The sequence below is a fragment of the Bombus vosnesenskii genome, unplaced genomic scaffold, assembly GCF_011952255.1.
Source record: "Bombus vosnesenskii isolate JDL3184/JDL3185 unplaced genomic scaffold, Bvos_JDL3184-5_v1.1 scf7180000013263, whole genome shotgun sequence".
NCBI classification, from domain to species: domain Eukaryota; kingdom Metazoa; phylum Arthropoda; class Insecta; order Hymenoptera; family Apidae; genus Bombus; species Bombus vosnesenskii.
This window is the reverse complement of record NW_022882923.1, coordinates 1164946-1180301: the sequence shown is the minus strand read 5'-3', so window position 1 is coordinate 1180301 and position 15356 is coordinate 1164946. Positions and strand designations below refer to the sequence as shown.

General features: G+C 24.1%; 2 protein-coding genes across 2 annotated transcripts; one reads left to right on the top strand and one right to left on the bottom strand.

Annotated features, from left to right (window-relative positions):
• Positions 1 to 680: 680 nt before the first annotated feature.
• Positions 681 to 2246, top strand: LOC117234130. The gene is made up of 3 exons (XM_033495058.1): positions 681 to 1489; positions 1567 to 1678; positions 1717 to 2246. Exons 1-2 carry the CDS (start codon positions 1153 to 1155, stop codon positions 1671 to 1673), a joined length of 444 nt encoding a protein of 147 aa, XP_033350949.1. The 5' UTR covers positions 681 to 1152; the 3' UTR covers positions 1674 to 1678; positions 1717 to 2246.
• Positions 2247 to 2250: 4 nt separating this feature from the next.
• On the bottom strand, positions 2251 to 15213 carry LOC117234435 (uncharacterized protein PFB0765w-like). The gene is made up of 43 exons (XM_033495621.1): positions 14839 to 15213; positions 14456 to 14638; positions 14168 to 14364; positions 13974 to 13989; positions 13503 to 13582; positions 13237 to 13420; positions 12766 to 13029; positions 12538 to 12714; positions 12276 to 12479; positions 11800 to 11835; positions 11584 to 11706; positions 10969 to 11094; positions 10819 to 10869; positions 10581 to 10715; positions 10414 to 10509; positions 10215 to 10340; positions 10031 to 10138; positions 9856 to 9951; positions 9642 to 9776; positions 9512 to 9553; positions 9338 to 9421; positions 9170 to 9262; positions 8896 to 9054; positions 8718 to 8813; positions 8549 to 8617; positions 8388 to 8477; positions 8134 to 8280; positions 7969 to 8064; positions 7507 to 7569; positions 7222 to 7380; positions 6333 to 6446; positions 6081 to 6224; positions 5793 to 5840; positions 5624 to 5721; positions 5051 to 5543; positions 4709 to 4954; positions 4545 to 4625; positions 4339 to 4476; positions 4083 to 4271; positions 3845 to 3991; positions 3527 to 3774; positions 3268 to 3439; positions 2251 to 2625 (listed from the first exon to the last, which is right to left on the bottom strand). Exons 1-43 carry the CDS (start codon positions 15046 to 15048, stop codon positions 2428 to 2430), a joined length of 5961 nt encoding a protein of 1986 aa, XP_033351512.1. The 5' UTR covers positions 15049 to 15213; the 3' UTR covers positions 2251 to 2427.
• Between the last annotated feature and the right edge of the window lie 143 nt (positions 15214 to 15356).

Here is a 15356-nt window from a genome sequence, read left to right as displayed (position 1 = left end):
ATTTCACATTATATAATAGTTTTTCATACTTCATGTTTAATTTTACATGTTAAGCAGGAATTAGTTCAGTAAATAATCCACATTGTAAATTATAAAACTTTAACTACCAATAGCAATACACATTTTATTGAATTTAAATCATTTTCAAAATTTCGTCTAAATAAACATTTTCAAGTACCATCATGTAAAAAACAAAAAAAAGAAAAACGAATTTCAATTCTAAAACTGGGATGTTAGATAATCAAAACAAAATCTGGTATTTATGTAAAAATCATTATCAAATTTTTTAGCTTTAAACAAAATGAAGAAATATTTATATTTACACGAATATACACTTTGTTCATTATTATGCAGTGTTTGACAGATATGTTAATTTTTTGTACATTTCGAAAGTGTATATTGATATTTGAAGAAATTTAAGTTTTTATTTATTTTGTCTTTTGAAATGTAAAGTAAATATGCTGTAAATTTTGTATTAATTACATATAAAAATTATTAAAATTTTTATCAAAATATTGTATCTTTAAGCAAAATAATTTATGCATTTTATAATCGCCTTTATACAATTAAAAGAGCGAAAAATGTAATGTTTTATTTTATGTTTGTAGCTTTAAATAGTGCAATATATATATATTGTGTATATAAACCCTCACACGATATATATATATATTCCCGATATGATACATATATATATCGTATATACATACACTTAATAAGCACATATATTGACATTTTATAATCACACTAACGCATCGTAGTAAATATAATTACGATTTTAAAAATTATTCTCTATTAAATTTCTATGTTGTTGATATTCTGTGGTTGAAAATGTATATGATTCTTAATGGCGTTTGCATTGATTTACATAAATTATTTTAACAATATTAAAAGATAATACATGAAATTGTAGGCTTATTAACATTTATATGTATTATTCTATATAATGTATATAATATTTTATGCTTAGGATATGTTAATATTAGTATATATATAGTGAAAGAAAACACGATCAACACAAACCGTTAGTTAGTTTGTATTCGATTTATCAAATCTGATTTTCTCTATCAATTTAAATGTTCATAATTTAACTATTATATGTATCTGATTTTTAAATATACATACCTTGTTCTGCGGTAGAAATAATATTTGATAATGTCATATCAATTCATAACAGAAGATCGTACAGAAACCAACGGTCAAAAAGACCAGTCGAAATCAATTATAAATGTTAAGTGGTCAACTTTGTCAGAACGTATAATACCGAAAATTCAAGTAACTTTACAGAGAATCCAGTCGGACATTCAAATCGAATCAAATGTAGATTATGACGATTTGTGCGGACCGTGGGTTTATTCAAAAAATCCTCTTCATAGTAAATATGTTGATTCACCGCAGCCAAGTTTATGTATTTGGAAATATTTTACAGAAGAGGATATAATTTATCTTAAAAAGCATCAAGAAAACAAGCGTCTGATATGTTCTTTTTTTGGTAAATAAATATAAATGTTACTTTGATAAATAGCAATTATATGTGTAAAACAAAATAATATCAGTTTTCTTTTGCAGAAAATAAATTGTTAAATGAGACTACAGGGAAAAGTAATACTGTTTTTATAAATATATTATGGGAATTCTTCAAGCTTACTAGGTATTTGAGTATGTTGAATTTATAAAAAATTTTTCTCTCTCTCTTTAAATTCTTAAATTCAAATTAAAGTTTTCTCTTTAAAATTTGTAATTGATATATAATACAATTTTAAAAAGTTAATCTTAATCCATATCTAAATGAATATTTATGAACTTGTATTTTAGGCTAAAATTATTCACTGAAAAAGGTATTTCTGCATGTTTGGGGATCGTGTATTTAACACATTTATTTTTTCTTTCTCATCCATGGTGGACAGCTCAAAAAGTCCACCAGTTTTTTTATAAAAGCATTTTACTACATGTTGTTTTGGTTTGTATATTTCTCTATCAGATTATATATATAGCATATAATGATAGATCTTTAGAGATGAGCAAAAGTTTGTAAAAGTCTGTAATATGTAATTTTTAGTATCCTCCAAACAGTCTGGAAGTATTTACTATAAACGAGTGCAAGTTTTTACTTAAATTATTTCACAAAGCATACATAAAAAATCTTGTTTTGCTGCATATTCTGTGTCATACAAAGTATCATTTTACTCTAAAATTACGTACTCCAGAAGATTCAATTATGAAAGATTAATAAAGAAAGTACACATTGACAAGTGAATTATTTACTAGCTGTAAGTTTATATTTTTAAATTGACTCACGCATATAAATATGAAGAACTTCTATTACATAGTAAATAATATAAAAAAGTCTGATGAATTAACAATTTGTTTATATGTCCGTTAAGAAGTATGATTAGTTCATTTTTAGTAGTCATAACTTTCTATATATGTTCATTTACTGGTAGATGATTGGTAACCGCAATCGTGGTTTTCTTCTGCCCCTAGATCTGTATTCATCCTGTTAAAACAGTTTTCACTACATTCTACATTATTTTTTCGTAACTCGTTTACTAAATATTTCATTTTAGGGAACCACGAACCGTTACTACACACTGACATGCGCTGTGCTGTCCTTGTAAGATTTAGTTTCTAAATGAAAGAAAGTATTTAAATTTAAGTCAATTAAGATTCATAAAAAGACTTATAATTCATGGTAAATAAAGCAATAAATATATCAGATTTTACATTATGTTTCAAGGAAGTATTTTAGTAAGAATCTTAAATTTAATACATATACTGTAATATAAACCGTCTAACGATTGTTTAGACTACAATCAATTAAATATAAATAACAAATTACCCTGATTTCACTTGTTGGGTGAATATAATGGAACATAAATGGAACAGAATTTGAATGAAGAATTTACCAATATGATTAATTAAAAATAATTCAAAATAATTGACCATAGATCTATAGATTCATTCCAGAAAGATACACAATTATAAAGAACAATATGATGTAAAGAACAAATCTGAATATAAATAATTTTAACTTTCACAAATTGAAGTTTCTATAAAATATATTCTTATCATATTGTTTTATTTGTATGTCATTGTTTCATTAAGTATTGTCTTCCAATTATACCATGAATTATAAGACAATTATTTGATTTTAAAAATATCATATTATCTTTAATAGTTTTAACTTTCTAATACTCTAAACAGTATATAGTTAGATCAGTTTGTATTAATTAAAAAAATAAAACAAGAAAGTTTTATGAGTGAAATTACCTTCTGTGATTTGGAGCTTGTAGGAAGATGTATATCAATATTTTTTGGTAATATTTGACATCCTGCACAAACATTTCTAACATTCCTCCCACCATGTCTATGTATCCGCTTTAGTCTTTGTATTAGTGCATGATTCATGTGTTTTAATCTCCTTGTTTCATCTACTAATACTCTGTAAATTGTTTTGTCGATTATTTTTGAGAGACTTTAAACTTATAAATCTTATAATACTAATCTTGGAAATTCTAGAAACACTGACCTCTTTTCAAATTCAAGTTGTACTAATTCCTGTTGTTGGGATTTCAATTTCGTACTAAGTTTGTTTACATATTCTCGTTGTTCTTCCATCCAAACACGTATACAAGAAACGACATATTGCGACTGATTACAAAGTTCCGATCTACTCATTGCCGTTTCTGTTAATTCTGCTGATATGCATGCCAATGATTTATTTTTTAGCTGACACTCTTTTTTTAAATCTAACAAGGATTTGTGTGTCTCTTGCAACTAAAAAAGAATTCATTTTAAATTATTTTTATTGAACTTGTATGTTACAAGCAATTAAATATTTGTTTACCTCTGAAATGATTTCACAATTATTTTGTTCTATTATCGATTTTTCCTTAATAAGATTACAATTTTGTTCCTTGTATTCCTGTAACTGCTGCATTATACAATGATTTGATTCTTCCATTTGCTTAATTTTCTCTTTTTCTCCCTCAATCTAAAAATATAATAAATACTTAAAATTAATATTATGTAATGTAAGATATATATAATCCTTTAGAGATAAAAATATTGGATTAATTTATTACCTGTTGTTGTAAAATATGTAATTGTTCCGCATAAGACTTACAAATATCTTGCAGTTTGCAATGTTCACTATTTTTTGATGAATAGTTTCTTTGAATTTCTTCTAATTCATCTTTAAGTTTATCCAAGCAGTCTCCAAGTATAGTTTTCTCTTTCTCTATAGTTGATAGTTTTAGGCAATAATCCATTTCCTAAAATGGTTAAACAGAAAGTTAAAAGAATTTTCAGTTAGATAAAATATTTAAAGATAATAAGCACCATATTTGTTAAACATTCTTGTAAATCAGCTTCTCGTTTTGTTATCTTGATTAATTGTTCTTGTGTTCTATTAAAATCTTTAGTGACTCTGCAATAGTTATCTTCAGTGAAGCATAATTGCATTTGAAGATCTTTCAACTGAAAAGAAATAATATTGACATTATTTACAATCTTAAAATTAATATATGATAAAATATACTGTATACTATAGCTTTTAATTGGCAAATATCTTCTTTTGTTTTATCCTCAAAATTGCTATTCTCCATCTTCAATATAGAATTCTCATTCTGAAATAAGACATTTTTGAGTAGTCAATCAATTTTTGAGTATTCTAAAGTAGTAAAGTCAAATATCAAATATTAGTACATACTTTCATCACTTCATAATCTGCCTGCAATTTAGCCATATCATCTGATTTTTCCTTTAACATTGTTTTCAAAGATTGTATCCTTTCATGTAAAGTTGACATCTCTTCTTCTGCTTCATTTAATTCAGATAAATATGCATTAATTTGTTTATTTTTTATATCTAACTTTTTTTCAAGTTCTTCAATGATTTCTGTTTGTTTTTTTATAACAATTTCATTATTCACAATCTGACTGCATAAATCATTAATCTGCACATAATGGAATAAAATATCAGTATGATTTTTTACTTAACTAGAATTTCACATTATAATTATTAGAACTGTTTTTCTTATTGTGAAATATACCTGTATCTGCCTATCCTCTAATTTCCTTAACAATTTCTCAAATTTTGTGTTATTTTCCTGAGATAACTGTAACTTTTCTAACAAGTCCTCTATTTCGATAGTTTGCTTTTTTAAATCACATTTAAGTTGTTCATTTTCATATTGTAGACAACACTCTGTATCTCTTAATTTTTGTAATTCAAATGAAATTTGTTGAACATAAGTACCACTTTCTTTTTCTGTTTTCAGTTCTTTGTCAATGATGTCAAAATCCAATTTATATTTTTGTAATTGTCTTTTCATATCTTCGTTTTCTCCAATTAAAATTCCAATTTCTGATTGCAAGTCATGTTCATGTGATAAATTTTTACATTGTTCCGTATTATTATATGTTAAGTCACTCCAATCAAATATATCTTGAGTAGTGCAGTTTTTGTCTTTAACTTCTATTTTATATTGACATCCTTTATCTTCAGTAATCTTTGTTTTATGTTCAATCTTCAACGTTTCTTTCCTAAATCAATTAACAGTGCAGTATTTCTTAAAATATATATTATACTTCTACATTAACAAAATTCTATATTAAGATATTACCTTAATTCCAGCAATTTTCCTTCTGCTTCTTGCCATAACATTTTTGTGTTCAAATATTTACTTTCCAAGTAACATTTTGATTGTATTAAAGTATCTCTCTGAAATGATATTAACATATTTTGGACATAGTTCACAAGAATATATGTTTATGAAATAAAGCTTGTTATACCTCATTTTTTAAAGCTTCAATTTCATTTACTCGAGTTTCCAGTTGTTCCTAAAAAATTTATATTTATTAATAGATACAATTATTAAAATTAACTCTCTTTTAATATCTTAATATTAAAATAAATATTGTAAAAACTAACAGTAACTTATATTTAGTTTAATAACTATACACAAATACAAAATGCAATAAAACTCTGATAGTAAGAAATATATCATCTTTTTATTATCAGAAAAAATATGTACAACAATTTTGAGTTATTATCTACAGCAATATTTTAAATTCCTCTACCTGTATTGTTTTTAAAATTGAATAATATGTGATATGGATGAAAGTAATAGCTGTGCTGTTATCATATTCCATATTACTAATTTTTTGTTGAAGATTGTGTATTGCGTCTCGTTGTAGCTCTAACAATTTATCTTGTTTAGCTGCCTATATGAAAGGAATATATTACTATAAATGGTATTTAATTTCGCAAACAATAAATTATATTCTTAATAGATTAATAAAATTAATTATAGATAAAAGAGTCTACTATACCTCTGCAAAACATTCATTATATTGACTTTGAGTTTCTTCTGCATACACTGTGAGTAAACGAATAGCTTCAATTTTTTCTTCAAACTGTAAATTACAAACTGTTCGATTGTTTTCCTACAAATAATACTTCAAAATGTGTAATAAGTTCATATTAACAACACCACCAAACACAAATGTTGCTTTTAAGTATCACAATTCATTATCAAGTCACACAATTAACTTCTACAACACTATATTTGAAACTAAACAAGAAAATTATATAGTGTTAGTTATCTAAAATTATTGGTATGGTCAAAATATGAAACAAAATACATGCAAGTTATTTATTCAGTTATTTATTGTAACAATAAACAGTGATAAACTTTAATAATAAGTAATATATTGTTATTATTAATGAGCATAATTTTTGTATACAGAAATACATATATTTTTATTTTAAAACAATAAGATATAGACTTCTATTAAATATTTTTAACAATCATCAACAATATTTACAAAAATGAAGTGTTGGGCATTAATAAATATATTGCACAAGTAATATGTAATATATATGTAATATATGCAATTTTGAGGTATTGCTTAATTTAAATTTTTGAATTTAAATATTATTCAAATATTATGAAATTGTAGAAATTTAAATATTTTCAATAATGTACGATTGTTTTAAATTTAAAGATATGTTCTATATCTTTAGATATGTTCTATATCTAAAATATGGAACTGATTTCAATAATTTTATAATTATTATAATCTGTCAAAATTTTTTAAATTATGCTGTAAATTGCTATCTTATTTTCTAACAAAAGTATGTTGAATGTCTGTTTTTACAAATAAGCTATATGTTACTTGCACATGTTTCACTACACGTTTCATTACAAGTTAACGTTTAAACATCATGCACGTTTCTTTGACTGTATACTGCAGATGAAATTGTAGGCCATTGTTCATTCATATCACTCACTGTTCTATGTCCCATTTGATCTATACATTTTTTAGCTTCCACTACAGCATTTTGTAAATGACCAATAGTTTGAACTTGAAGCTCGTTCTAAAAACGAATATATTTTTATATCAACTGACAGAGGAAGTTTTTATATAAACTAGAGTAAAACCAATAAATAAAAATAGAAATTTCTTCTATAATAATTATTAATAATATAAAATTAATACAGACCTGTTCTAATAATTCTTTCTTTTCCTTTTCATATTGAGAAATTATTTGATCTTGATTATCAATCTAGAAATGTGTTTATTACATACTGTATTAAAATTTGGATACTTATAGTTAACATACCTTTAATAATAAATCTTGATAGTTTCTTTCTAATTATCACATTTTCAATAAAATAATTGTATGTGTATATCAATTTTGCATCATAAATTTAGTATAAGTGATGTATAAAGTTACTTAAATTTATCCAAACAAAAAACTTAAGTGATATAACTTAAGAATTAAATAGATAATTTCAATATACTTTTGGTATTAAATTCTAATCTAAATATTAATTTTTGATAATTATAAACATTATAACTCTTCCTATAATTTATGTATGTTATACATACAGTTAGTCTACAGCCATTCTTATTAAATATTAAAAATGATTCTTTTTTAAGATGTTTTTGAATATTAACATACCTTTTCTTGAAATTTTTTGTGAAGTTCTTTTAATTCAGCTTGTGTCATTACAATGGAATCCTTTTGGATTTTAATAATTTCATCCATATTTTCTATCTGTAAATATAATAGTATTTAGATGCTGTTAATAATTTTGTCCAAATGAAAAAGTGAAATAATAATTACAAGCTTATCTTTAGAATACAATGTATTCTTGAGTTCTTCAATTTCTTGGGTACAATTATCTAATTCATTTTCATACTTCTGTAATTTTTCTAGTAAATTCATTAATGTCTTTGCAGAAGAACAGCTATTAGATGAGTCTTCACAAATCTAAAAAATATATTATTCCAAAATAAACAATAATAAAAATTTGTATGTATATTATAATGTGTAACTTTTACACAGGAGATAATGAAAATAATGAAATTTAATCAAACCAATTTTTTGAATTCTGCTTTAAGTTCTTGAAGGCCAGTTTTTGTTGATTTTATGGTGTTTTGCAGTTTTTTAAATAACTGAGGTGCAGTCTACAAATATAAATCTACCTATTACTCTTACTTTAATGACTTATTTTGTATGAATAATTAATAACACTTACCATTGTGTCATATCTGAACTGATAACAGCCATACCGTAACAAAGTTTCTTCCATGCTATATTCATTGTGCTTTTATAAAATGTAAAAAAGAATTAAAAAAATTTTTTTAATGATGTAAATAAGAAAGATATAAATATAATAATCAGACTTTTGCAAGAAATCAACTTACAGAAGAATTTAATAATTCTTTAGATCTTTTTAATTCAATTTCGCTATCATTCAATTGCCGCTGAAGAGTACATTCAATTTCTTTTTGAAATTTAAGCTAAAATTCAAATACATACAAAATAATTGTACCTAATAATATTGTAATACTCTATATTAAATAATTGTCTATATATATTTACGGTATTTTCTAATTCTATGATCTTTTTCTTTAATTTCATATTATCTATGGAATGAGATCGTCTATAATTATCTGCTTTTGTTTGTGTTATATGCAGTTCCTCTTCTATTGATTGAATGTTATTTCTTAAAAAATTGTTTGCTTCTTCATTGCACTTTGCCTGCAGAAGTCAAATTTGTTAATAGGTATAAAAATATACCACAATTTATTAAAACAACAATCAGTACGTCACTGTTATCATACTGTATTACAGAAGATAATTAAATATTACATACCTCATGTTGTAGTATTTTAACTTGATCTTGTAAGTCAGTTACTCTACATTTCCATGAACATGTTTTCTTATCACATTCAGGGTGGAGTGATGACTGTAAAATATTTATTACAAATAAGTAAATTTACTTATAATATGATATAATTAAAATAATTTATAAGTTCCTCACTTGTGACAACTTATATTTTAATTCATCATATTCTTTCCTTAATTTATATACAGCTTGTTTAGTTTGCAGTATCTCATTTAAAATCTAAAATAATATAATATTTTTATATTAGAGTGATCACAGAGAGATTTGGGAATAAATAACATGAAATGATTAAATGACATAAAATATTACTTGTGTATATAATTGAGCCTCCATAATATTATAATCAGATACCTATTACATAATTGGAACAAAATTAAGTGAAATTTTACCTTAATTATATTATAAATAGTAATGTAATATAAAAATGATAAATACATACATGTTCTTTTGGAGAAAAAAATGATTCCAACACGTTTTTTACTTTTAAATGAATCACATCAACTTCTTCTTCTAACTTCTGTAATTTTTGTTGTTTTTGTGAAAGTGTCAATTCTACTATGTCATGTTCTGTCAACTGCAAAGAATAAAGCTCAATTAAGTAAAATTGAAATTAAGAAATAGTTAAGAAATATTTATAGTAGTAAATACACAACTGCTTCATCTATTTTTTCTTGTAATTTCCTTGTAGATGAATCTACTTCACAAAATTGGTTCTTCATTTTTTCAAACTCTTTTACTATGCAACATCCCTTAAATAATTTAAATATTATTCATTTATTATTAATATTTTAACACTATTTTATACAATAAAGAATTTCAAAACTTTACTTGAACTTGAAATATTTGCAGACTAGATGATGTTTGTTCTATTTCTTCGATTACTGAACATAATAGGTCGTAGTTGGATACATTTTCTGCATAACTAGATATATTTTCCTAAAATTTGAATAGAATAATTAATTTAGTTAGCCAGATATTAAACTTAAGTAGAGAAATTAAATTTGTTCTGTACATTGGTCTGCATTTCATTTATATAAATTGACAATTGGGATTGGGACAGATTTATTTCATTTTTTATGTCTTTTAATTTATTCTTTCTTGAAGTAATTCTATCATTGTGTCTTATTCTTTCTTCTCCCTATAATGAAGAGAAAAAGTTTATTAATTGCAAGGTGATAACATTAAATATAATTAAATTTAACGATTCTTACTTGTAATTGTAATTCATTAATTACTTCTGCTATTATCCCCCGACTTTTTATTAACTGATTTTGTACATTCATAACTTCTTTATTCAAATCAACATACTGTAAAGATCTTGTCATTAATACAAAATCATGCTAGTAATATGTAATTAACACACAATAATATAGTTCACCTTTTGATGTCTACATTTAAATGAAGAAACAATTATATTTATTTCATCTTTCATATCTTCCATAGTAAGTTGTGCTTCAACAATACATGCTCTGAATATGTCCATTAATTTCCGTCGGTTAATGTCCGTGCTTGGCTAAAATACATTAATTTTTGTTCCTCATGTTAATAACTTACATTACAATTTATCATAAAACATTTATTGATACAATTTAAATATTATTTAACATAATACTTACTAAGCAATTAAGATCTTCTACATGAAAAAGATGATTATTTTCCATTTGGAGCTAAAGCATAATATAGAATATAATAAATAGTATAATATAATATTTAAATATACAAAATTATTTTTTCACTATATGAATGATTTAAAAGATTATACATACTAAAGAATTAATTATTTCAATTGATTCCTCCTTTTTTAAATGTATTTTGTCCACATATTCAATATTTTTAGCTAATTTATACCTTATATTATCCACATTATTTTCACTATCAATCGTTTCGTATTCCTGTTCAATTAGAAATATCAAACAGTTCTTTTGTAAATAATTATTTTCATAAGAAATTTACAAGTATTGTTTATTAGTATAACTATTTTAAAGCAATGTTAATAACAATAAACATTTTTCAATTAAAAATATGTGCTAAATAATATAAAATTTTTATTGCTCTACATTTTATTACAATTGAAAATATATATTATGTGCAAATACTATCGGAATCAATTAAGCTTTCTGTTTTTAAAAATACTGGAATTCCTTATTAAATTGAATTATTCTTCTTACGATTTCTTCGCGATATTACAGACAACTGAAAAATGTTTATTCATAAGATCTTTATCCAGAGATAGCTTATTAAAAATGAAGTTAAACATATCCTCTAAAAAAATATTCAAAAAGATAACAATAAATTCTTCTTTTTATATTACTTAATCAGAAAATGACATATTCTATTCAATATCTTGTTGACATAAAAATGTGCATTTGTATGTTACCAACTTTATCTTTTCTGCTGCATAAGTTTTCTACAGTTTTTTCCAATTCTATCTTTAAATTAAAGAGGTCTTCCTTTTCTTGTTCCATGAATGATTTTACTTTACTCAAATATAATAAAATTTGATTCTAAAAATTAAAATCCATTTAAAACAGTATTTGACAATATTATATACAATAAATATAAACACTAAACTTTCAATATTTATATATATATATTACCTGTTGATTTGTAGGATTCCTTGACCTCTTAACATCCTACAAAAAGAGTGTGAAGAAAAGTATAAGCAAAAAATATGTTAAATGCAAATGAAATATTAATTATTTTGATGTAAATGTTAGAAATAAAAGGCAATCATATTGAAATATAATATAAAAGGGACCAACTTTACATATAATATATAATATATTATTAATAACTTATAAACTAAATGTTAAAATAATGATTTAACATTTCAATTATTATATCTACTGAAAAACGTACATTAATTTTCAGATTTTTCGAAAATAGAAGTATCTTTGTTGTTTAATAATTGTTTGTGTGTATTAACAGATGGTAGCTTTTTGCTATATTTCAAGATCTTTTTATCAATATCATGAAAACTCTTATGCATATCAATTTTATTATATTTAGTATTCTTATGACAATTTATTATTTTTGTTTTTAAATTATTGTGTTTTGTTTTCATTATAGATACATCTTTTGTTAATTTATTATGATTTAAAATATTGTTAATGTAAGTTTGCAAAAACGAATCATTATTGTGCTCAGCAGATGTATACATCATTTTTGGTATCATAATTTTCTCACATAATTTATAAAAAGATTCCATTTCTTGATTGTCAATAGTAACTTTGTCATAACGATTACAAGTATAAGGAAAGAAGTTAGAATATAGAAACTGAAAATAAAAAACATCATTGTTATCCATTTACAAATCCACAAATTACTGTTTATACCTTAGCTTGTCTTAATTTTCTTCGCATTTCTTTAATAATGCCTTCTTTAAAATGAATTTGCATGTTTGTAGAACGACATTGCTCTTGTAACATAGCTACTTGCTTTTGCAGAGACGTTACTACTTCGTTTCTTTCTGTCACTTCTGCTGTTAAGACAATTTGCTTCTCTATTGATTCCTAACAGTTGATACAAATAGAATTATAAATAAATTATCATTGGATAATAAAATATACATTCGAGCAAATAGCACAAACTTTTTGTAGATTAACCATTTGCTGCTCTATTTCTTGAATTGTCTTGTACTTTTCATTCAACTGAATTTTTAAATTATTTAAACTTATATCGCTATTACGAGTTACTATTATCAAATTAGATTCCGCGTCACGTAAGCGTTCCTGCAAGTTTTTTGTTTCTAGATCTTTTTCAATGAATAGTTTTTCCACAATACCAGCCACTAACATAATCTGGATAGCAACAAAAGTTTTAAAGATAATTTATCACTATATTACTCTAGCAAATCTCATACATTTGAAAATATTTCATATTTCAACATGATTGCCTTGTTATTCATTATTTAATCTATGTAATTTTCAATTACTTCACTTTATCAAAAATATAATTACATAGACATATACATTCATATATACTTAAAGTTGTGATTCAAAAGTATTAACTTACTTAAGATAATATTAACTTACATCAACAGGTTCTTGATCATTTACTATAAATGAGCTACATGCAATTTGCTCAGTAAATTTAACATGTTTTCTAAGATTGTCACTAAAATTTTGAAATTGAGAAACACATGCTTTAACAGTATCTTCTTTTGTTTGCAATTTTGCATTAAGATCTATTAATTTATCCTCTAACTCTTTTTGATATCTAAAAAACATGGAATTTAGTGTTAATAACAAACATATTAAAAAATATTCGTTATTTAAATTCATTTTTCATTTTCACTTACACAATCATTCTTTTTTCATTTTCTTGAAGATGTTTGATTTGCAATTTTAAGGACTGCATCTTTTTATGACTTATATCTCCCTAATTTTAAAATCATAAAGTTAATTTCAAACTTTCATTTCTCATACATATTACAGTAAATTTAAATATAAGAAGAACAACAATTTGTACATAATTATATTACATACCCACCATTTATTTTACATAAAAATTATAGCATAATTATAGCATATTTGACAAAGAATTTATCAAAAAGAGTGTAGGAGATTAAAATATAAAATAAACAACATATACCAATTATATATCTATATATATATAGCAAAAAGTAAAAACTTAATTAAAGTGTTGTCGAATGGGTAGGATGTATCATGCATATACTTCCATCTAATGGATAATCTGATTTATTCATGAAATCATGACTAATTTGTATTCTAAGTTTCAATCTCTTATCAGCATCTACATTTATATTTACCTGATCACAGGTACAGCTGCAAAAGTATGAAAGAAATTATATTACTTAATTTGTTTAGAATATTTAATTAGCCTGGCAGCACACACTTGGAGATCCAACAGATCCCTACCATGTGGATTCTTATTTTATGTGGATTTCCATTTTAGAAGTTCATGTATATACTGCCAGGTTCATGAAACTTAATAAGAACTTACTTAGGGGGGACAGGTATATCACTAGGTTGAATTTCAAAGAATTTTATATCATCTAAATTCCAATGATTTTCTTGCACTGCACGTCGTATTAGTTCTAATAATCCTCTGATATCACTTTGAAGAAATTCTATTTTTTGTTGCATATATTTTTCATCTTTTTCTAAGATACTTACACGATTTGAAAGTGTATGTATAGTCTATAATAATTATTATTTGCTATATAAATTTGCATTATATATATATATATCATACCATAGTAATCTCAAAGAAAAATTTCAAACACCATACCATTTCTGTATTCATTGACTTTGACATGTTACCAGAAACTAACACTGATGAATGTTTTAATTTTTGTTCCAATAATTTAACTCTATTACAAGCAGCTTGCTCTAAATCCTCTACTACTTGTACTAGCATAACATTTTGCTCTTTTAAATTTTTTATCCATTCTTTTGATATTTCTAATTTCATCTATGAAATATTAAATAACAATAAAAGTAGAAGTTTCACATTAATAATTGAAAATATAGAGAAATATACATTCATTTCCACTGTTTTCTTAATTTATTATTGTCAATTTTCTTGCAAAAAGGAATAAATATTTTTAATGTTTTACATTTGCACTTATGCAAATAAATTAAATAAACTTTATATATTATAAAAGAACTTACACAAACTTGATCAAATTCATTTTCGAACTCTCGATCAACATTTTCAATACGAGTTTCGTATAATTTTTGAAACTCATTGATAATTCTTAAAGTTTCAGTTTCGCCGCAAAATTCCCCGATAGTTTTATCAATAGCAGTACAATTGCAGTCTTCATCAAAAATCTTAGAAATCTCTGGGATAGATTCGATCGTTGAATCAAATGGGTTCATGGCACATTAATGAAAAGGTCGAATAACATGAATAAATTATTAGTTTATTAAATTAAAAGTCTTCCTACACTCAGGTTAAAAATAATCTTGAAATAACCATCAACATACTAGCTCGCCATCTTATCATTAGAGTTGTCAACGTGTTTTTACACCCATGAGCAATAGTTAAGTAAGAAGCATAACTCTATCCTTTTTTAAAATTCCATTTACAGATAATTGAAAAAGCAGCTTTAATATTACTATGAATAATTTTTCAAATATAATTCTAATTTATTATATATATTTTTTTAAATTATTAATTTCGCTTT

Bases quoted from the DNA above. Each gene is read 5' to 3' on its own strand.
- LOC117234130 (XM_033495058.1), top strand. From the start codon at position 1,153: ATGTCATATCAATTCATAACAGAAGATCGTACAGAAACCAACGGTCAA. The intron at 1,490-1,566 runs GTAAATAAATAT...TTTCTTTTGCAG, and splicing joins TCTGATATGTTCTTTTTTTG to AAAATAAATTGTTAAATGAG.
- LOC117234435 (XM_033495621.1), bottom strand. From the start codon at position 15,048: ATGAACCCATTTGATTCAACGATCGAATCTATCCCAGAGATTTCTAAG. The intron at 11,836-12,275 runs GTATCTATAATG...CTCTTTTTGTAG, and splicing joins ATAATAAATTAACAAAAGAT to GATGTTAAGAGGTCAAGGAA. The intron at 4,477-4,544 runs GTATACAGTATA...ATTTCTTTTCAG, and splicing joins TTTGCCAATTAAAAGCTATA to TTGAAAGATCTTCAAATGCA.